Source organism: Homalodisca vitripennis, chromosome 2 (assembly GCF_021130785.1).
Source record: "Homalodisca vitripennis isolate AUS2020 chromosome 2, UT_GWSS_2.1, whole genome shotgun sequence".
In the NCBI taxonomy this organism is placed as follows: Eukaryota; Metazoa; Arthropoda; class Insecta; order Hemiptera; family Cicadellidae; genus Homalodisca; species Homalodisca vitripennis.
In genome coordinates, this window is record NC_060208.1 from 151,371,784 (window position 1) to 151,396,478 (window position 24,695).

General features: G+C 36.3%; 2 protein-coding genes across 4 annotated transcripts in view; both read left to right on the forward strand.

Moving 5' to 3' along the window:
• LOC124354907 (facilitated trehalose transporter Tret1-like) overlaps nt 1–13,299 on the forward strand; it is a 32,640-nt gene extending 19,341 nt beyond the window's left edge. Inside the window, exons 2-7 of one of the 2 annotated variants that reach the window (XM_046805706.1) lie at nt 5,674–5,761; nt 6,218–6,271; nt 8,374–8,653; nt 9,348–9,663; nt 10,297–10,575; nt 11,229–13,299. In XM_046805706.1, the coding sequence (XP_046661662.1) occupies nt 6,220–6,271; nt 8,374–8,653; nt 9,348–9,663; nt 10,297–10,575; nt 11,229–11,717 (1,416 nt within the window). In that variant the 5' untranslated portion in view covers nt 5,674–5,761; nt 6,218–6,219 and the 3' untranslated portion in view covers nt 11,718–13,299. The remainder of the gene's footprint in view (nt 1–5,673; nt 5,762–6,217; nt 6,272–8,373; nt 8,654–9,347; nt 9,664–10,296; nt 10,576–11,228) is intronic. The other variant, XM_046805705.1, reaches the window with a different exon arrangement.
• Nucleotides 13,300–15,406: 2,107 nt separating this feature from the next.
• Nucleotides 15,407–21,298, forward strand: LOC124354908 (facilitated trehalose transporter Tret1-like). 2 transcript variants are annotated; one of them, XM_046805708.1, is made up of 4 exons: nt 15,407–15,547; nt 15,879–15,951; nt 18,323–18,602; nt 18,682–21,298. In XM_046805708.1, exons 2-4 carry the CDS (start codon nt 15,903–15,905, stop codon nt 19,697–19,699), a joined length of 1,347 nt encoding a protein of 448 aa, XP_046661664.1. In that variant the 5' UTR covers nt 15,407–15,547; nt 15,879–15,902; the 3' UTR covers nt 19,700–21,298. The 2 variants fall into 2 exon arrangements, with proteins under 2 accessions (XP_046661664.1, XP_046661663.1); XM_046805707.1 differs by having other exon boundaries at nt 15,415–15,613.
• The last annotated feature ends 3,397 nt before the right edge of the window (nt 21,299–24,695 follow it).

A 24,695-nucleotide genomic window follows, 5' to 3' on the forward strand; every position in this document is an offset into this window, starting at 1 on the left:
AACTCCTACCATCGTCAAAATTAATGTACAAATAAATACATCCAATCAGAAGTTGTATGTAATGTTTACAGACTCATACCACTGATACATTCATTAAATTAAAAGGATCTAACTACAGTTACTGTTCTTGTGAAACATCCTTAACCTCAGTTTTTTAAATTAAAATACAGATGCAAATTAATGGATTTCTATATCACACTCAATAAGCTTGGATGATCTTGATCCACTGCTAGGTTAATTATATTGAAAGGATTTAACTACAGTTACTGTTCTTGTGAAACATCCTTAACCTCAGTTTTTTTAAATTAAAATACAGATGCAAATTAATGGATTTCTATAACACACTCAATAAGCTTGGATGATCTTGATCCACTGCTAGGTTAATTATATTGAAAGGATTTAACTACAGTGTTACTGTTCTTGTAAAAAAATCTTTGAACGTAAATTTTTAAAATTAAAAAATAGAGACGTCAATTATTGGATTTCTGTAAAACGTTCAATGAGCTTGGATGACCGTGATAACGAGTACTGAATGGATCTTTAAAATAATTTGAATTGATTCCAAGGCCAACAAAATCAGCCCAAGATGTTCATTTTAACATACATGGTCGAGTAAGTGATAAAGGACTTAAAATTTTACGATTCCGTTTTTAAGGTTGAAGCGAACAGCGATCTACGTAAAAATTCGAGCAGCTCTCTCGGAGAGGTATTCTCTCTATTTCCACAGTGGCGTTTCCCTATTCCCCAAACATCTTATCTCCCTTAACCTTTACACTTTCAGACCTCAAGTCATAAAACATTCAATTCCATTTTCTATCTACAATGCAAAACCGTACGTACGTTTTGTTGGGAATGTGTTCACAAACATCGAGTCCCCTTTTCATTACAAGTGACACTTCTAACATAAATGGGATTTAAATTTACTTTAATATAATATTTTACATATAAATTAAATTTGCATATCTATCAAGAAATCCAAATTTAGATATGTTAAAAAGATTGGCGAGTTTCGACCGTCACATGCATGTTGCAATATTTCAAATGTCAAGTTCATGTGTTTACGACCCCTGTAATTTAACGTAAGATAAGCAGTGAATGCAACACGATATACCTGTGCTGTAACACTGTGACTGATGACGTATATTCCATTTATCAGCTGTTTATTTGTAGCTTAACACGAGGCGTGTCCGAGCATGGACATGCAAACATGTTTGTTCTTACTCGTTAATGTTACCTTGTACCGGACGGTGGTATTTATAAACGCTTGGGTTTTATAGCAACGATTTTAAAAGCTAATTCCATGCACCGCTTTGGAAACCATTTGAAAGAGAACTTTGTATTTTATACATGAACGAGAGGTCTTAAACTACAAACATAAAAGACGTGACAGAATTTTTCAGGAGATTAGTCATTTTTCGAGGGTGAAATGTGCGTGCACCTGTGTAATACGCTAAACAAAATAATTTAAGCAATGAGAAACTACAGTAATAAAAATAGGTTTATCTATTCTAACAATTTATAAATCCTGTATTACCAATGATGACCGTTTCTGATTATCTATACAACATTCTGTGTCCGTACAGGCTGTGAAGAAAACGACCGAATCGGTAATAATAGTTTTGATAACAATCGTTGGCCCTTTTGTACAAACCCATGAACAAAAAATTGAATTTTGAATATTATCTGTAGGTAGTAGCAATTGTGACAATTATAACGCATCTATAAAACGACTGTTCCATTGTATAAACTAACCAGATTGTTAAAATTTTAATATGAATGTTGAGTTCAGCTCCATTTAAATTTGTGTTTAGTGCAGCGTCTGAAATCTGACGCTTTCACAGAACGAATCTTGGAATCTGGAGTCAACGTCCGTCTGAATAGATCCATAAAACATCGCCGGAGAAAAGACTCAAAACGAACTCTTTGCATCATTTCGACATCAGAGACACCTGTAGTACCACTAAAAATAATACGCTCTATCAACTTACAATAGCCAGTTTAAACGATCTGTTAATTATATGATATGATACGTTACTTTTGTAGTAGCACTCAAAATGTTACACATCTATCAACTTACAATAGCCAGTTTAAGTAAGTAAAACCTGTTACTTACATAATCTGATGATTACATGAATACGAGTGCCGTCGCGCAGGAAAAGAGGGAGATTTGGAGCGGTGGACGAACAAAAATATTTTTTTTAAATATCAGTTTCTATTTTTTTTTTTTAATAAAGGAGAGGCCGATCCCCTTTTAAATATAATGTGGTACTCTACACCCATTAATTCGAGTTTATTCATAAAACTACGTAAACGTACTTACCATCCCGGAGAGTACAACTTTATGACATTAACGCGTTTCTATATGAATATCGTATGACAAAAAACACATTTTAAAAACAATTCCACTGAAAGAAGAAAACAACTATAAAACGTACACTGTCATACAACAAATACTGGGAATATTGCAACTTGTACAGATAAATTATGTAGTGTAGGTACTTACAATAACTATTCTTATATATTGGAAACTATTGCTCACTTAAACTTTGGAAACTGTAACGGAAAATGAAATAGAAACGTGAATAATAAAGGAGGTCATGGGCAAACATAAATACAAGGACGCCCTCCATTCCAGTACCCATCAGGTTCGACTTTCTGTCAAAGAGGAATATAAAGTTTGGACATAAATGCAGAAATCGTGTTTGACTTTATGTGCGGGCCACCTTGCACGGAAACGCTCCTTGAACACAGTCAGCAGACTGGATCGTTTCAGTGTCCCTAGCAGAGTCAGTTTTATTACGTCACGTAATTGGAGTTGATAAGTTTCACTGTTGTTGTAGTAATTACATAAGTTTTCTTAGCCAGTTTTATAAAAGTGGAGACTTAATTCTAAGCTACAAACAATTTGATATTTATACACGGGTATAAAAACATTATTAAAAAAGACGGATTAATTCGAATAATATAATGTAATTGCTACACAGTATGGAGGAATTTGTAATAACCGCACTAAACATCTTAGTCATAAACAGCCGCTATTTCCAAACTAAACTATTTAGACAAGTTTTCTTTTAGTTCTGTTTAAACGATATTGCATTGTGTTAGGTCATTGTTTTCGCTACCTTAAAAACTAGAAAACAACACGAGGCTTAGCAGTACTACTTAATGTTAAGAAGGTAAAAAAACACCAAAATCATTATTTTACAAAGATCATCTATAATATTACATAAAATTCTAATGGTGTCCGTCTGTGTATTTGTGTGTACGTTACTCCAAACATTACTGGACCGATTGTACTGAAATTCTACATGGAACCTGTTAGGGTCCTTGATTAACAATAGGCTTATTCCCATTCCAAAAATCCACTATGGTCTTGAAAAATTACTTGTTGGCATAATCGGGTCATAGTAAATGTGTGTTTGTAATAAACTGTTCTTTGTAAACATTAGAATGCGACAAAACACAATGATTGAAGAACCTTTTTAAATTTATTTACGTAAATAGTCTGAAAGCCTAGAGTAAGCTTAAATATAGGGACACTTATTATTTCAATCCTTTTTGTAATAACTGTTGAACACAGAGGTTATCCAGACAGTTTCGTAAAATTACACTTTTAACTGTATATTTTAGCAATAATATTACGTATGCAATACTTGATCAGTTGTGTAACACAGATATCAAAGATAAAATTATTAACATACATTTGCTACCGATTTAAACACTGTTATGAAACCCATCTTAGTTGTTGCTGTTTTTTTACAGAAGTAGGGGTTTTAGAACTACATATTAATTTATATGTATTGTATTATGTTCTTGATTGGGCGTAACAAAGAAAACTCAACTATGGTACCTGAATACCTTAAACCGAAAGATAACTAAAATGGACCATTTTTGGCCGAAGTGAGCTTCCCAGAACTGTTCCTGTATTTATATTTTCTTGATCGGGGCAATAAGGCAAACTCAATCATGGCGCTGGAAATATAATTCATTCGATCCGGAAGGTCTCATAGACGCGTAAATCCCAAAATAAATACCATAAGGAATGTAGCTTAACATCTGAAATTTTTAGCCATGAACACTGTTGTAAAAGTTTATACGTAAAAAATGCCTAATAAGGTTTGGAAAAACGTAGAGATCCACCATTTATTACACCATAAGTGTGTCAACCGAAAAGCTAAGGACTTCGACTTTAGGATTTATCCACAATGGGCTAAAATAGTTCAATTGCTACTGAAATTATTGGAGCTATTCATAAAAAGTCATAGCATATTAAAATACAAAAATATGAATCGAGATATTTTATAGGTATTTTTTTAAATGGTTTTACTCTCTGAGTTAAAAAAAATGTTCTTAAACTTGAATCTAAAATGGATAAAGAGAATGGAATATCTTTCAGTAACTTTATCACTTAAGTCAGGATTGTTTGGAATGCCATTTAAAAAGGATATGCTTAGTGTCCCTGTTTTTCATAATGAAATTGAATGCGAAACCGCGAGTACTATATAAATGTAAAACACATAGAAATATAAATGTATAACAAGTTATAATTTATAACATTGGATACAACCGTTATAATGCAAATGTTATTGACTTTTAAATATAATCAGACGTAACATTGTGCGTGCGTGCGTGCGCGCATGTGTGTAAATTTGATTATCTTCAAAACAAAAACAAATTTCAATACTGATTTATTGCTGAATTATATGCATAGTAATAACTAAAGTTATTAAATGAATACGAAATTCTACCTTCACTCTATATATATATATATATATATATATATATATATATATATATATATATATATATATATATATACATATATATATATACATATATATATATATATATGTATGTATATGTACCTATATATATATATATATATGTTAACATATATATAACATATATATATAAGGTTTATGTTTGTAGATCCATACATAAAATGTTACGCCGGGATATAAATTCAAATTTCAGAAAATAACCGAGGATGCTTATTATGGAAACAAAAAACTAGTCGGTCGGCATAACTGACAGGGCGTATGGTGTGGGAGGGGGTTGGGGGGTTATGAATAGTGGATGTAATATAAAGTGAAAGTAATTAAACATGCGATGTATGGGGCGGGCTACATGTTGTATGCGATGCGGTCGACAGTTACAGGAGGCCTGTAATATTCATGCCGAACGGGGTCAAACTCCGAGTCTCTGGAGAGCGTGCCGTGCCGCATCCCATGACCCCGGCCAATACAATGTTACATTGTTTCAGATTACAAGCTCAACTTATCATTTCAAATTTTACATTTTACTTGAAGTATTATTGTAATAATCTGTCTAACACACATCTCATTTTGTAAAGCATGTCTCACTTTACAATGTTAAACCTGTACGTATAAAATGTTCCATTAGATACAATGGTACGATACTGATACCGTCAATAAAGAGACGTTTCAAGTTTTATGAGCGCGAAAAAGGGCAGTTACTTTGTTAACTCCAGATTTACCCGAAAAAATCAATTTCTCCTATTTGAGGTGGAGGCAAAGCAAGCAGAGCTGCACTTCCCTATCCGATACTCTGATACGATAATGTTATCTGTTTACCTACGGACCATAAACTCAGGGTTGATTGACGTGTTTACTGACAGACTCCACTATCATGGACAATGTGTTGTGTGTGCAGTTCTCCGCATAGAATCTATGGGCAGGTTTGGTAGCCAGTGGTAACACAGGATCTACACTTCGCTGGACACTTCGTTCGCAATCCACAGGTATATACTGACAAGTGTTTTGTTTCGCATTAGTTGACAGCCAATCCTACATACTGAATCAGGGACATAAACTGCAGTGATTAACAAGCTACTTGTCGTACCTGATTCAGAGCCGACTCTGTTACCTAACTCAGCCTGGCACGTCATTTACCTCATTTAAGGTATACAAATACAGAAACACTTCTAAACTCGATACTTTCTTTTAGATAATACCAAATCTAAAAGTCACATAAATTTGAGATGAAGATTAATGTAATGTTGATAGTTATATGAAAATGTTCATGCAACAAATGCCAAGTACCAAAACTACCATTTTCCCATTGTCTCATTGATGTTGACCATTGTCTTGGACTTAAAAAAACGAATTTAAACGATGTTCAATGCTTAACATTTATTGGAAACCTCTTGAGAAATAAAGCTAATAAGTTACTAAAATTAATATTTATAACTTTTCAGAGATGGAGGGAAAAGAACCTAAACTTCACCGGCAATGGATTGCGGCAGTTATCGGTAAGTCTTCCTATCTAAATATATACATCTTTAAAAATATAACAATTTAAGATAGCAAAAATAAATTTTAAATATTCAAGAAAGGACCATAAATACATACACCAATGTTAAGAATGGAAACATCGTTATAGGTTGTAAATTCAACGGGAAAACTCAGTGTTTTCCTTGAAGAAAAACTCACTGTTTTCCTGGATGGAAATCTTTCAAGTACAAACACTTGTAAGAGGTCGCAATATCAAAACACCGGTGTATGATAGAGGAGGTTTATTTTCCAATCAAGTTGATACTTTTGGACTTAGTTTTATTTAATACAGAAGTACATGTCACTGTATAAATACCTAGCCAGAATAATTGAATCCTTGTATTGATCGCGATATATATACACACACATCTATATATTATTCAAATGTGTATAAATAGCAATAGCCTTATTTAATTTTTCAATAAACATTGAATCACAAAAAGTACTTGCTCCGCCGGGACTCGAACCCGGATCTCTCACTTGCCGGGTGAATGTGCTACCATTACACCACAGAGCCATCACTTTTTACGATTCAATTATTTTGTATTTGGCCTTTTCTTTCACATATGCGTTTAAATAACCAAACTAACATATGATCGGAAGACCAAATACCTGTCAAACGACTTTTGTTTACATTATTCAAATGTGTATAAATGGCAATAGCCTTATTTAATTTTTCAATAAACATTGAATCACAAACTTTTTGTGATGCAATGTTTATAGAAAAATTATATATATATATATATACACTTATATATACCTATATATATATAAATTACGGGTACTTTGGGATTATACCGACCACACCCAGACATGAATCGTTATTTCACATTTCGTTTCTACTGATTACTAGATTAGCGTAGAACAATATTTCGTCAATATAAAACAGGAATTGTCTTATCGCAAACCCCTCCCCATCCTCAGACAGAGGTCAAAGTCGAGCGTCTAGTAGATAACGTGATTGCAGAGTCTCGCCGCCCGTTCAGCTGGTGCATCGCTTTGTTGTACTTCCGTGTTTTACCTCTACATTTCTCCAAACACAAAAATTCAACAAAAACAAACATTTACCAAACTAAACTCTTTATTAAAAAAACACTAAAAACTTGTTTTTATTCTTGATCACATTCCGCCACCCAAAATGCGAGTGCCTCCGGCCATCAGCGCGGGCTTTGGCAGCACCTTCGGTGCTGCCCCGCGCTGATGTCGACGAAAGAAAAAAACATCCCTCGAGATAGTACCTATCAGTAAAATATCAAATTCTAGAGGGGCTAATCAGAAATATAAATTGAATTGTAATGGAAAGGCAATTATGTACCGTGCAAATCACGTGATGCCGCGCGGTCTGCCGTAATCAGGATTCTCGAGAAAGATAAGATAACAGCGACAACAATAACGATCACAATACCTGGAAATGCTTGTAAGTTTGTAATTTTGTAATTGAAGAGTTGTTTTTTCGTTCTATCATGTTTGTTTCTATAAATTTCTATTTTTGTGTTCTTCATACTAGTGTGGTCGGTATATATCCCAAAGTACCAAATTACGTGTTATTATATAAAGGTAACTTTGTTTAATTGTTAGGGACCTAAATTGTAATAAACACCTATAATAAAAGATTTAATAATAGGCTTTAACTTAAGAAATGTTAACAGTTACTAAAAGGTTTTTAACTGTGAAGGGTGATTGATGGATTGGGTGATTCTCCCTTAGGGATTTTTAGGAAGTATGGCTTCCCAGCTCGTTTACACAGGAAGAAGCTGAAGTAGACATAGTCTCCCTTTCTTCCGAGGTGATATGAGTCGGTCAGTTGCCGAGTCCTGATAGGATCTCTACCCCTAAATAAATTTACCGATTCTAAATATCCTGAAGCAGCACAAAGGTACAGTGAAGGATTTTCTCCTCTTCTTATTCTAAGTGAACAAAACATACCAAAAGAATACAAACTTAGGCATAATAAAAATGTAGCTGACAATTACACGTAATCAGTTCCTCCAAATCCCCATTCAATGATAATTGGATAATACGTATAGAATTTCGGTTCTAACCTACAATGGTTGCCCTAAACAAACGATCGCTTGTCCAGCCACGCTGGGGCTGTTCATGATGGGAATGTTCCTCGGGTGGCCGTCGCCCACGTTGAGGATCCTGAGGTCACCGCAGTCGGAGGTCCATCTCAACGAGGACCAAATCTCCTGGATGGTGTCGGTGCTCTACATAGGCAGCACGCTGAGCCCCGTGCCTACGGGGTGGCTCATGAACTGTGTGGGGCGGCGCACCACCCTCATGCTGTTGGCCACAGTCGCCCTCGCCTCCTGGGTCATCCTGGCTGTGGTGCAGACTCCGACAGGCATATACATCGCCAGGTACTTTATCTAACTATAATTTGATTTGGTCATTACATTCATTAACTGTAGATTTCCTCGTTTAAAGTTCATTTTTGTCGATGAAGGGATTGTGAGGGAAAAAAGATTTTTTCCGGTTTTACCCGAGGAAGAGATTAAATTGCAGATATCAAAATATAGTGCTACTGTTTTTTTGTATCGCTGAGCGCAAATGTTCGGAAAATCCTGTTTTAGATTTTCATTAACGATTTTCTAATTTAACGGAGTGATATATTATAGATAATATGCTTGTGCTAATCATATGTATAACAGGTTTATGTTATGTTATTATTTAATTATGAGCCTATTCCAGCGTAGGCCCACCAGAGACTAGTTTTACTTGACGTATGAAGATCTGGTTTGTTTTATACATATCTCATAACTGACTAAATTTAAGCATACTTCAGTCACTGTAGTAGATTCCATTTTTAAAAGTGCATACAAAGTAATTTTTCTTGGCTCCAGAACATCACTAGATATCTTATGAACATTTCAGGAATTTTATAGTCTAGAGAAGACTGAGACTGTTATAAGATCACTGTAGACATTTTACAATAACTTGGTGCAGAATCTGGAAGTAGCCGAATAGAATTTCCAACTAAGACATTCCAAATTAAGATATATATATATATATATATAGGTCACATTTATTGTTTGTCATGTCGTTGCTCCACAGGTTTCTAGGTGGCATGTGGGGTGGCAGCGCGTACACAATAGCGCCCATCTACCTATGCGAGATCGCCGAGGCCAAAGTCCGCGGAGGTCTCAACTCGCTCTTCATCCTGATGGCGTACGTCGGTATCATGTTCGAATTCTGCATCGGGCCCAATGTATCTTACACCACGCTTAGTGTTGTCTCAGCCTTTGTACCTGCCACCTTCGTGGTCGCCCTCTTCTGCATCCCCGAGTCTCCGTACTTCTACCTCATGAGTGGCAACAGGAAGAAAGCTGCGAAGTCGCTCTCGTGGCTCCGCTGCATGAGACCCGATCAGGTAATTACGGCTTCTTCTAACCTTTAGATAGTTTTATTCATTCATTAATTGTCGTAGCCACGTTATCTATCAGATAAATCTTTTGGTTCGCTCTCATTTCATTTCAAACTCTTTCATAAAGAATAAAAATAGGTATTAATCTTACAACTTTTGTCATATTGTACCTAACAGGCTTGGTATACCGCAGCTTTGGAACACCGCAGTATGTACAATACCTGTAACTTTTGGTGTTGCCTTAGTAAAGTTTGCTGGTGGTTGAAGAACAGGCGTATTTTTGGGGAGAGTAATCTTCGTTAAGAAAGAAACTTAGAATTCTGATCTGACGTAGTGATGTATTTTAATACAGTATTACAGTATATATACATTGTCAAAATTAATTACTTGGTTTGTAAATCAAGATCATGGTTACTCACATTGTTTGTAACAAATATCACAAAATTAAACTATAAATCCAGATATATATATATATATATATATATATATATATATATATATATATATATACTATATATATACTAACAATACCCACACTAGAAGTCAACATTATTGTCCAGTGACTTGACCAACTCTTTTTACCGACTTCTATGGTATCTCAAAGTCCATGTAATCTAACATTGTATGGCCTATCGACAGGTGGAAAGCCAACTGGTTACGATGGAAAAGGCAGTGTTGGCGGATATGCAGAACGAAGGTCACCTGGCCGACCTGGTGTCCACGGCTGGCAACCGCAAGGCTCTGCTCATAACTCTGGTGTTGGCTATCGTACAGCGGATGGCCGGCATTTCCGTCATAATGGCGTACGCCTCCGCCGCCATCCCGCATATCGGTAGCCTCTCTTCAAATGGCTGCGCCATCATCATGTGCATCGTCTGGATCATCTTCGGCCTTTTCTCCACAATGCTCGTTGATTGGGTGCGTTCAGTGAATACTGTTAGATCTCTAGACACGTTTTTAAATATTTTATCTGACATATGAACTTTTACTCCATGTTAACATACCCTTATAAATATGTATTAATACTTCATAGTTCAAACTTCATTTGTCACATTCAAAGCTATGTTATAAAATTGGCATACTTAATTATAACTTATGATTGTGGAAATATAATTCGAACTTCGCGGTTATTATCAATATTATAATACAACAGTATTATTGAAAAAGTTGTTTTAATACAAACAAAAATCTGTTTAGCAATGCTACGAAATAAATTTGGAAGTGATCGCTTTGAATGAAATATTTTTAACTTATTTGTCGGGGTGAAAGGGGTTGGAGGCTTAATCTTGTTTTTCCATATAAATTAATACAAATGTTTTTGGGAATTAAGAAAATCCATATGAGGTGTTCTTTAGGCTTCATCTTGTTTTGCTATTTAAATTAATACGAATCTTTTCGGGAAATTAGAAAAGCTCCGTGACACGTTACATTCTTCAGGCTTAATCTTGCCTTTTTAATAATTATGAATCTTGTCGAGAAGAAAAGCCTCATGAGGCGTTATATGCCAATAATATGAATTCCTATCCGATACTGGTGTCACAGAAACAATGTAACTACAATGTTTGTTGCAGGCTGGGCGCCGATCCCTCCTGGCCGTGTCTTGCGCTGGTTGCGGCCTCGCCAACGCCATGGTAGCCTTGTGGTTCTACCTGGACTCCAACACGGAGTACGACGCCATGCAGATCGCCTGGTTCCCCTTCCTCGGGTTCCTGGTGTACGGCGTCTTCTTCCCGGTGGGACTGGGCTGTGTCCCCAACATGATCCAGGGCGAGATGTTCCCGTCCAACACACGCGGGCTCGCCTCCGGGGTCACCTCTACCGTCATCTCTCTCACGTCCTTCTTCACCAACAAAATGTACGCCCGTATCGGTATATGGGCCGGTCTCTACCTCAACTACGCCGTGTTCTCCGTCAGCTGTGTCTTCGGCGTATGGTTCGCGCTACGCGTCGTCATAGAGACCAAGGGCAAGACTCTGGAGGACATCCAGTACGAGCTTGTCGAACACACCACCTGCCGTCACATCGTCCACGCCGAGGACACTAACGAGACCTTGAAATAATACAAAAAATATACTGAGGACACGATAGTGATCATCCTGTGAAGATCTCATCGAATCTTCGGATAGCGAAAACCTTTTATATTTCTAAGTGAGGACCGAACGACCTTAACAGGAAGTGTTTGTAGAACATTATCGTAAAGAAGATTAGAAAAAACGAACGAACTATTTATCAGAGGTCAAACCTGTCTTGAACCACAAGATAACACTGATCAAGATAAGCTAAAGAGATAAGGATATATAGTTGCATACTACGGTACCGGTACTAACGGGCGTTGAGCGCTCAGGTGGCGGTAGGTGCAGTAGAACTATTTATCAGAGGTCAAACCTGTCTTGAACCACAAGATAACACTGATCAAGATAAGCTAAAGAGACAAGGATATATAGTTGCATACTACGGTACCGGTACTAACGGGCGTTGAGCGCTCAGGTGGCGGTAGGTACAGTAGAACTATTTATCAGAGGTCAAACCTGTCTTGAACCACAAGATAACACTGATCAAGATAAGCTAAAGAGACAAGGATATATAGTTGCATACTACGGTACCGGTACTAACGGGCGTTGAGCGCTCAGGTGGCGGTAGGTACAGTAGAACTATTTATCAGAGGTCAAACCTGTCTTGAACCACAAGATAACACTTATCAAGATAAGCTAAAGAGATAAGGATATATAGTTGCATACTACGGTACCGGTACTAACGGGCGTTGAGCGCTCAGGTGGCGGTAGGTACAGTAGAACTATTTATCAGAGGTCAAACCTGTCTTGAACCACAAGATAACACTTATCAAGATAAGCTAAAGAGACAAGGATATATAGTTGCATACTACGGTACCGGTACTAACGGGCGCTGAGCGCCCAGGTTGCGGTAGGTACAGTAGAACTATTTATCAGAGGTCAAACCTGTCTTGAACCAAAAGATAACACTTATCAAGATAAGCTAAAGAGACAAGGATATATAGTTGCATACTACGGTACCGGTACTAACGGGCGTTGAGCGCTTAGGTTGCGGTAGGTGCAGTAGAACTATTTATCAGAGGTCAAACCTGTCTTGAACCACAAGATAACACTGATCAATATAATGATGTATAGAGTGTCCCGCAACCCTCTGGACAAAGGTATACCACGTTAATTTTATAAAAACATATACACACAGACAGATGGGAAACAAAGCATTAGAGACCTATGTTAATATGGTGAAATATGTTTGTCTTGACCTCAGCAATAACGTGGTATACCAGAGAGTTACGGGACACCCTGTATAGTTGTATACTACGGTACCGGTCGGTACTAACGGGCGCTGAGCGCAGTGGCGGTAGGCGCAGTAACTCGTACTTTTCTAGGACTATAATAAAGGTAAAATAATTTTTTGAAATGTGAAAGACAAACCAATGACGCAACCGTAGGGAGCTCTGCAGGTGATAAATATCTTCCCAAACGATTTATAAAATTAAACCCATAGTATTCAGCATTTTAATTAATATAGTTTTAATGTAAATGTGTTCATACAGCGTTCAATGTCAGTATATTATTATTTTTACTGTTTGTTATTGTTACAGTAATCAATATTAAATCATTGTCACCTAAAGCAATACTTATTATATTCCCTAACGATTAGTAATAAAGGTTGTATATAATGTTAATATGCAAAATCTTGACTGTCTTGCACTCATTTTTTCCTCTGTGAATATGAGGAAAAGGCTCCGAGTTGCCTTTCAAGAGTGATGTTTCTAGGCATAAGAAGGATAACACAAAAATCTAATAGAATTATTAAATTTCTTTCCTCGTTTAAATATTAAACTGTCACGATTTCAATTCCATATTGCGATAAATATTACGTTCCTCATCATGGTTTATGAAACTCGAAACTGATGGTATCCCCATATACTTCCAACAGGCATGTTTTGCTTTGTAAGATAAGTATCGTATAAAAAATCTAAAGAATGTTTACAACGGACACAAAACTTAGTTTCAAGTAAACATATTTACGTTGCATTAAACACAAACATAATTGTCGATTAGTGTACACATTTAAAGCCAAATGCTTTACTTAAGAATGCTTTTCAATATGGCTCTCGCCAGAGGCTCCAGAATATTTGTCATCTGGAAAGGGCACAAAAGCCTACCGTGGGAGTTCCACAACACGGCAAGTGCAGGTGACCGTTATGATTGATAATGCAATATCACAGTCAATATCGGCTAACGTTTAATATTACATATATCATCTCTCTACAAGGAACTCTTCTGGCAGATTAAGGTGCATTAATATTATCTTTCAATAATCGTTCTTTCTACAAAACTAAATGGATATGGCTTTCGTTGATACTATCATTAAGAGCGCTATGAGTTATACTACAATCCAGCCTACCAACCAGAGTCTACCGTGGGAGTTACACAACACGGCAAGTGCAGGTGACCGTTATGATTGATAATGCAATATCACAGTCAATATCGGCTAACGTTTAATATTACATATATCATCTCTCTACAAGGAACCGTAGAGGGAACTCTTCTGGCAGATTAAGGTGCATTAATATTATCTTTCAATAACCGTTCTTTCTACAAAACTAAGTGGATATGGATTTCGTTGATCCTACCATTAAGAGCGAAAGGGCCTAGTACGCTGTGCGTTTTAGTACAATCAAATCCACCCAAAAAATGTAATTACAATATCAGTAATTATATTATTTACATCTTTTTACAGTTATGCGTAAACGTTAAAAACAAATATGCGTATTAATAAATTTTGTTGTAATAACCAAAGTTCATTTGCTGTCGTCTAGAAAATTCTTCACTATTACCGGTACATGGAAATCAAGAATCTTTATTTCCAAATTACATTACAATCATCTGTTAACACACAAATACATCACAAAAGTAGATAAAAAGTCAATGCACAATTCAACAAAAACACTGCTTTAAAAAGCATACAGGCAAAATAAGGTTTAACTAATAAGTTCTACAAAAGCATTTTAATTTGACGTTACGTACAAAAACTTTAATTCTATTGAAAAAAATGACAAATAAATTACTTTGCGAACACTTGAATAAATAGGTCATAAGTGCAACTACCTAATAATCGACCTGTACTTAATACCGTATATTTGATATAATTTACTTCATGATATGAGTAAATATATCATCCAATAACATAAATAATTTTCAAAGCTATAAGGAATTGACTACTACGTTGAGAAAATATTACGTATAATTTAAGAAAATAACAAAACTGTATAAAAAAATTTGATTGTGCTTTACGGCTATATCTAGGACATGAACGGCCAGGACATGGTTAACTGTACTTGTACACTTAGCATACCGGTACACTTGCAGCAGTGGTGTCTTCCAGGGCTAAACTCCAAATGTCAGTTGTAACCTAGGCTACAATCATTAACACAGTATCACGTACCGCCGTATCAAGTGTGCCAGCATGCAGCCATGTGTTCAGTGAAAATGAAAAATACTTTTCATATAAGCTATCTATTTAGCTTCTATATTACGGTTGCTGAATAATAATGTATTGCCACGAAGATATACGATTCAGCGATGAAGGCTAAGTTCAATTATTTATGTATTTCCAGGCCCATTCAAATGCTACGTGGAAACTCGTTACGATGACAACTACTATATTAATATTCGTATCTCTCTAATGGGGTTCTACAATAGATTATTACGTAACTAACAAACGATAAACAGGGCAATAAAATGGGTTTACTCGGTTAATCACGTGTAACGATATCGGCGCTGAAAGCGATTGACAAGATATCGAAGAGAGAGCGTGGGTGAAGTGCGGCGAGAAAACAGGGGAATATCTCCCGACGCTAGTCATGTGATATGTGAGTGGAAGTCAAGTATTCAATGTCATCCAAATATAAATCAGGTCAAACAGCCACACAATAACGGTAAGATCCATACGTTCGAATATAAATTACCATTGGGGAAATTTAAAGTTAATCTGACTAAATTCAGTACTACATAAACACATGTTTAAATGTTGTGTGTGGTTCAATATATAAACAAGTCATTCGTGAGCCTGTGTTTTATTATTTAGTTACATAAAATACATATAAGCCCTAGGATGTTTTTACACCTCATATTACAATAACATATAAAGCCATTAAATGCAAACAGTGATAAATACTAATTATCTCAATATTCTTTGTGTAGGGTGGTGTTAATCTACCAAGTAGAATGACAAAAAATCCGGCACATTTGAGACAATGGATGGCTGCCACTATAGGTAGGTATGGTGTTTATATGTAAAGCATATAAATACATACAAAATACAATAACCTATATTAACTACTTGTTAACCCTTACTTTCTCATATGTTAACTAGGACAAAAAGTGAACAAGCTGAGAATTACCATTATTGGAATGCATGGACTAAGACGTGGACCCTTGCTGTCTACCCCTATTCTACCTCTATTCAGTCATGTGGTATAAATACTGCCCATTAGATGCCAATTTGACCACTGGTCAACAATAACCATAACTCAATCTAAAATCAAATGTGTGGTTATTTAGACTTTCCTAAATAATTTCATGGCACACATTTTCAATGCCAATATAAATTAAAAACAAAATTGATGTTAAGGATATCTGCATGTTTACACTGAAACACAATTAATTATAAAACCAGTATGCACTAATAATAACGGTTTTAAAGTTCCCAAGAACACAACACTAAAGCAGGAAGTGATTCAAATATACCATCGACTGCCAAGGTCCCGAATGTTCCCGGCCAATTATGATTTTCGTTAAAATAGCACAGGATTTTGCTGGTGTTGCTTAGCAAGATTCCACAGACGGTTTACATAAGGTAATGGTTGAGGCCGTTAACAAAAGCTAAGTTCTTATTTTTGCTCAGTCCACCGAAAACCGAGTTTTCTCTCTCATTAAATGGAATAATGAGAGAACCTCAACAACACCTCATTATACAGTCCGAACTGAAGTAGTGTTTTGAATACATTTTCAGACGGTACGATTCCAAAAACCAACAAATATAACGCATTTGATAGAGATTTAAGTTTATAGAAGTTATTTTAGGCAAGTAAATTACATATGTGTATAAAATTGAACTATCTCTTTTTTACGTCCAGTTTAACAAGAGACGTAAATACTAAGCAGATTATTTACTGTGTTCTATTTGGAAAAAGTTTCCTACAAAATTTTAAAAAGGATTGTACAATTTAAAATAAACATTCACTAGAAAAATGTACAATTCAAACAATAGACCACAAGAATTTATGTTTATAAGTCAATACATAAAAATAAATCGATAATGTTTAACATATTATAAATTTGCTTCACTGTCCTGACTAATACAATTCAAGACATCACCAAAACCAGTGTACAAAATATTCTAATCTTATAGATATTTTGATATTTTTACATTATACGGCATTTATAATTTTAAAACATTTTTACGCATTTTTCAATTTAAAAAATTTTAACTTCAAACAACTTGTATTAAAATTGTATAATACAATTGTTTTTTAAAGAGTCTTATGGAACAGAAGTGTGTTAACATGTAAGAAAATATTGTACTTGTAGTCATCTAGTTATATTAAATAACTAAAAGAAAAGTAAAGTAGAGTAAAGATGTCTTATTTTGCCAGGCGAAGTTAGGGCTAAGAAGCCCTGTCTATGAAGCAGCGCTTGCGTTAGCGTTTTATAAGTCATATTATACTACTAATACTACTACATACAATAGTAATAATAAAGTACTATACTACAATGAACAATATATTTATAAAATTTAATTATAACTATTTTAGTTACTACTATTATTTAAGATTATAACATTTACTGTTATGACAACTGAAAATGTTTATATAATAGTTTGTTATAGAAATAAGTCTTCTGCCACACCACACTTTTTTTAAATGTCATCAAATTAACTGTGGATGGATGAAATATATCAAAACAATTTTAATTAATAACGACCTGTTTTATTTGATGTTACTGTTGAACACAGAGCAACGACGAGGGAGCGCGGAGCCCTATAATCTGTCTCGCGGCTGGGTTTTGGAGGGTGTTGTACGACACAAATCATTTGGCGACGCTGTAATTAACACCTTTGTCACATTAGGGTGTGTGGTGTTGGCACCAATGTACTGTCTGGTGTGGCTTTGGTGGCACCACTGTCTGAGCAACATAGTCACCGCAATCCTATTTCTTGTTCTATTTTGTTTCTGAAACTTTGAAAACTTTTTACCAGATTCTATGAACCAAACCACTTCCACAAGTTTTGAGTAATCACTTAATATTTTCTTGAATTTTTTATTATAGGAAGTAAAATATATAATTATGAAATAGAAACAAATAAACCAGCGTTATTTTCATTACATAAAGATGAAATTGAGACATAAAACACTCCCCTGTCTCTAAAACAATGTTCTACAGCTTAAGTAACCCTCTCCACCGGATGGAGATGCCAGTCCCAAAGAATATTGTGATTTAACATTCACTTATCGAAAGAATAGATGATTGTCGACATAGTCCAAGTATGATGGGTTTTGTTTAATTTTCATGAAAGAAAATTCCTGGACAGGTTATAACGTAAAATGACAGTTGAGATGAATTCACATTTGATTGTTTTGGCGCAGCATCCATGAGTCTACTAATTACGGGAATGTTCCTGGGATGGCCGTCACCCACCATATCCAAGCTGCGCGCCCATGACACCCCACTCACTCTGACTGGCTCCGAGGTATCTTGGATGATTTCTTTACTCTACGTGGGCAGCGTCGTCAGTCCTTTGCCAGGAGGAGTCCTCATGGACCGCTGGGGCCGCCACACGAGTCTCCAAGTCTGCAGCTTCTTGGCTCTATCCAGCTGGCTGTTTCTAACCTTCAGTACTGACGTCACATGCCTATACATATCCAGGTGAAGCCCTTAGAGACGCTTTTCAATACCACAGTAATCCACCATGTCTCAAACGTGAAAGCAGAATTCTTTTTTCTAGAATACTGGGAGGTATGTGGGGTGGCATCTCCTATTGTATCACCCCTGTCTACCTGAGTGAGATAGCAGAGCCTCGCATCAGGGGAGCTCTGAACACCATGTTCACACTGATGGTCTACCTGGGCATCATGTTCGAGTACTGCATCGGTCCCGTCATCTCTTATAATTTATTAAGTATTATTTCTGCCTGCATACCCCTACTGTACTTTCTTCTGATGTTCATTATACCAGAATCACCTTACTACTTCGTGATGAGGCAAAGGAATCAAGAAGCGAGAGAAACACTGGTTTGGCTGAGGTGTACACGAGATGTTGATGAAGAGCTAGAAGCAATCAGCAAAGCTGTTAAATCGGATATGAAGAACAAAGGCCGAGTACAGGATCTAGTACGGACTTCTGGGTCACGCCGCGCTCTTTTTATGGCTGAAGTTGCGGCCTTTCTACAGCGCATGTCCGGCAGCAGTGTCATGATGGCATACATATCCACTAGTGTACCCCAGGACGGTGTAGTATCCGGAGACCAATGTGCGGTTATCATGTGCAGCATATGGCTCGTCTTTGGAGTGTGGTCGACATTCCTCGTGGACCGTCTAGGCCGGAGACCTCTATTGGCTTTCTCCTGTATCGGTTGTGCAATAGCCACAGCCGGTCTAACTGTTTGGTTTATCCTGTCCTCCAATCCATCATTGGACGTTACCTCTTACACAGCAGTACCACTTATCTGTTTTGCATTATACGCCCTATTTTTCCCTTTCGGACTCGCCTGCATACCGAGCATCATCCAGGGGGAACTGTTCCCTTCGAACTTGAAAGGGCTCGCGTCAGGTATAACTGCCATTGTGGTCGCCTCGTTGTCTTTCATCAGCAACAAACTCTACCAACCACTTTCTGATATGATGGGCATGTACATAAATTATCTTTACTTCACCATTTGTTCTGCTTACGGTATTTACTTTGCTCTCTGTACTCTGCTTGAGACACGAAACAAAACTTTGCAACAAATCCAAGAAGAACTATAGATTACTTAAGTGTTTCTTACAAGTATATATGTATGATTTGAGTGAGAGAAATGGAAACTAATCTCTCGTCCTCAGACATAGTCATGACCGAGTAAATTCGCCATCTGCTGTTGTAATCTCCTACCCGTGGTTTCCCTCAGCATTCTCTTACCTAATTATCAGTTCAATATACGCAAGTGCAACCTCTAAACAATCGTATCATATTTATTTCGAAATTAATTGTGTGTAAAATATTTCCACAATTATATGAGATCTATTGTAACCAATGACAAAATTATACAATATTCTAATTGCATTCATTGCATATGGTTTTAGTAATCGGTTAGTCTAAAACTTCAATACTATATTACCTATAATATAGTTGCTACAGATACGCTATGTGGCCCACGTCCGCCTACAGGGTAGTCTAACAGATATCGGTTCCCACACAATATTGATCTGTGCCGCCCAACCAGTACCTCATATGTAGTGTTACAGACATCGCCTTTGTAGATAATTCAATTACTATCCTCTATATCGATATGACCAAGAAATTATCTTGGCAATTTAAAATCTTCAAACGAGGTAAATTTCAGATTTTATAAAATAACACTACGTTTTGTTCATTGTATAAACGCAAATCAGTTTTGTATCATATTATACCGCTCATTCATCAGTTTCATAACATACGTTTCTGATAATAGAATTAAGAATAGGAACGTGTTCTAATTATTACCATATTGCTATATGAATCCCTTAAATTGAACATTTTAATACCCTTGAATCCTGCTTCGTTGGTCAAATCAACTATAAATAAAATACAATAAAATTATTTAGTTAAAACATGTTGTCAATGAATTCCAAAATAAATATATTGATATGTATGAAAATGCCTCAGTCTTGTTAGTTTATCAAATGGATTTGTTCAATCTAGATAACATGTTGCAAATCAACTAATTTATTAAATTAATGAAAATCCATTTAAAATTAGTCGCAATATAAGTAGAAACTTTCGTTTTTGAAAGACCTATATGAATTAAATCAATATTAAACCTAGAGCACACTCTAATTTTTAACTTGTATAAGAGGAATAATTTCATTACTAACTTATACAAGTAACCCGAAATTGTGAAATTTACAATATAATAACGAAGGGATGTTTACATTTTGAATTTGCACTGATCTGCAAGTCATTTTGAACAAGTTACCACTCATAGAAAATCTTTGAGTTAATCGGACATCATTATTATTCAAAATATTAAAATGTATAAATGGAAACTTTCCAAGAGCAATTATAAATCATCCACGGTAAGAGTTTCATACAATGCAAGGTTTACATATTTTCGTTTTTAATGAATTTACACTGATGCAAGTATAGTTTACATTACTGATACCGAGATGTTGTATAACGACAAAATGATTGATACATTTCCATCCGTAATACTTTAGATGAATATTCTACTCTTAAAATATAATTTCCAAGCCACAAAAAAGATAACTACGTTTACTGGGTTGATTATATGAACCAACAGCACAAATAGTTTGAAATGTGGAAAACTATATCCTTGTTGAATTTGTAACAATATAAATGATTAAATGACTTTCGATTTCTGTGTCAAATTGAGTTTCTTTGATCGCCATTACAAATTTGTATACAAATGTTATTTACTATCGTAAACGACTCGTTGAAGTGCCAGAAAGCATGATGTCTGCAAAAACCGAGTCGCAAGAACAAGATGAGGGAGGAGAGCAGGTACTTCATGAATATCCTAAGCCGAACCCAACACTCACTTCTCGATGTACCGGAACCGTAACTATTGAATATTTATTAGGAATAGCTTCCTACCGGGTCCAGCCGTCGCGTCGCACCGATTAATAATTCATTCCGAACACGATTCCTTACAAAAACCATTCCGCCACCGACCTCGTACCGTGGAAGCGGCAGCGGTCCGTCAAGAGCTTTTTTCTAGCTCTTAGTGTGGTTCTCCCCTCACGTAGGAAAGAAATCTTTAAAAAGCGATGGAATAAGCACGAAATTCCCGGCATATCATTAGAAACAGCAATAACTTATCTCATCACAAATCCTTAAATCCACAAACACTAAAGTGGGTTGGAAGTTCAACGTAATGTTATAGCCATGCCTCATCATAAAAAAATATGCTATATAACGAAACAATATAATTAAGGTCTTAGTTAAGCAGGAGGATCATTATTACTAAAAACCATACGCACCACTTAATCTGGAGATTAACGGATTAAAGTGGATCATCCGGGCAGACGGACTGAATTACTAGCGTATTCCAGCGATGCGTTAGGACTATAGAGAGCCGATTCGCTTTCTTCTGTAAAAAGCTGTAGAATCCGAGAAGCTATTCAGATATGAGAAAACGACAAAAAAAGGAAAAGATGAAAATTTAGAAATGTCGACTAGCAGCTTAGGCTATAGGAGGGAGTAGGGACTGATCGTGATCGTGGGACTGGAGAGCATTCCCCAGACACATGTTCGTAAGGACAGGTTCGACCTGCGATCACCAATCTAAGGAGTAGCCACGCTACAGACACTGCTTGACTCGGAGGCCATATGATAATCGTAATAAGTTCTAGATCACACAATTTTCGGTCATTAAAAAAATAAAATTCAACTAATAAGAAGCACACTGCCACTCATTCCGTGTCGAATTATTGTAGAATAACGGGAAATATTACAAACTTTTGTCGCTTATTTTGACAAGATCAATACCGAGAACACGTTAAGCTTCTATACGAGGACAGTAAAGTTGTACTGAGACAATAGCAATGCGAGACGGAAGCGTTGGAGGTGCTCTCACGCAGTTCGGGAAGTTTAATCCATCAGATTGTGAGTCAACTACCACTCGAAAGGACAGAAACAGTCATACGCCTCCATTTGTATAATATTTAAAACGAACAGAATCGTCTAAGGAACTAAACGAGCAACCACATTCTACGACCTGTTGTTTCAGCCAGCGACAATGTAGGGAATGCTCGGCACCGTCCCGTGACATCGCGGTATGTCTCAATATTGTTTCAGGGCGGCATGTCCGGCAGTCTGGTCAACGAGTTACAGAAAATACTCCAGTCTCTTTGTTTACAATATTGTTTTTGTCCACAATGTTAAGCCTCTTCGGTATCCGTTTCGGAGACTGTTTCCACTCAATCTTGTTTCATGGAATATTCATTTTAGTTACTACGGAATTCCAATGTAATAAACTGAACAGTTAAAAAATATCAACCCATACAGATATCAATCATTTAAAATTTTAAACTTTTTTGTAATTACTTATACATATAATGAGTAAGAGAAAACACGACTTTCTATGTATAATGTTGTATCTATGGCTATAAAATTTTAACTTTTCTTAGCTCATGGTTGGCAAAAAGTTTTTTTGCATTTTCCAAGAAATACACATGCTTCCTTCTATGTTTTACGAATTTTTAACGCATCACCAAATTGTATTTAACATTTTAATTATTTAACACATACCCGTCCATCTAATAAAATAAAGAATGCTCTGATGGTACGCCATAAGGTGTTTTGTCCAGAAACCCTAAAATGCCGAACATAGTTTATATCTGATTTAATCCAAGGAATCACAGCTACAGTTCTACTACTGTCTCACCACGACATAATAGTAGGTAGTAGAAATCGAACGTATACAATTTACTGATTCTAATTCTAATGTGTAACAAGGTGTTCAAAGTGCAATTGAAGATATTACACAATGGAATTAAATTCAAAGTTACATCTCGTTTTAAAAGCTATTTCGTTAGAGTGTTTTTAGGTAAATTTAAATGCTCTTAAACAAAGAAACCACGTCACCGGACCCAGACCGAGTTAAGACTGCACAGACGCAGTATCGTAGCCGCAACCGGATTCACAGTCTGCCACACGTGCCGTCCCCTTCAGACATATGGTTTCTTGTTTACACCTCGTGTTGCCTTAATATTTGCCTCTTTACACTTAAGAAAACGCATGATTACTAAAATTCCACCTACTCTGGAATTACCGTGATATTTTAACTCAATGCTCTGAATTATGCCGTGCTAAAATAGCAAAGATTCATAACCATTTTGTTTTTATTAGGATTTCTGCAACATATGAACCCTTTAAATGTCTAATGTTTATGTAATAACCACCCACAAAATACATTTTGGTCTACACTAGTAATGAACTCCTCCGCCATTACAGAATTATAACCTTCATACAACTGCAAATTGCTAAAACTCATCAGCCAGCAATATGCTGCAGTGGATTGACGACTTGAGTATGTTACTGTCACTCGATTGCTGTGATGTTCGTAATGCAAGGCAAATTTCATTGAAGTTTGTCCAAGTCGCTTGACAGACGAGAATCTTGAGTATTGCGGGGGTACCTCCCTGAGCAAACATTTCTCAATAGATATATCGTACGGACAAACGCAAACGATATATTTCAGCCACCCAGTGCACAAAGTATGTGCAGTATTATATAACAAATAGAAACAAAAAACTACGCACATTTGCTAATATCGATTATCCCCAAAATCTTCGACCGAGTGAGTGACGCAATTATCGATCGTAATTGCAGTCCCCCTGATTTACCAGACTCCTTCCGGAAGTCACATCGATAGAGGAAGTGTTTCATTTCCTGTCAGAAATAATTTCACCCCAACTAGAAGTTCCTCCTCACGGCGGTAAAGTTGGATACTAACACAGACTCAGGATATTGCAGATGTGTGTTTACCACTTCACTACCTTCATTCGTTATTACGCCTTTCTCAAAGATGTCTGTACGCTCAGGCTACATATCAACTAGAAGTTCCTCACGGCACAGTAAAGTTGGATACTAACACAGACTCAGGATATTGCAGATGTGTGTTTACCACTTCACTACCTTCATTCGTTATTACGCCTTTCTCAAAGATGTCTGTACGCTCAGGCTACATATCAACTAGAAGTTCCTCACGGCACAGTAAAGTTGGATACTAACACAGACTCAGGATATTGCAGATGTGTGTTT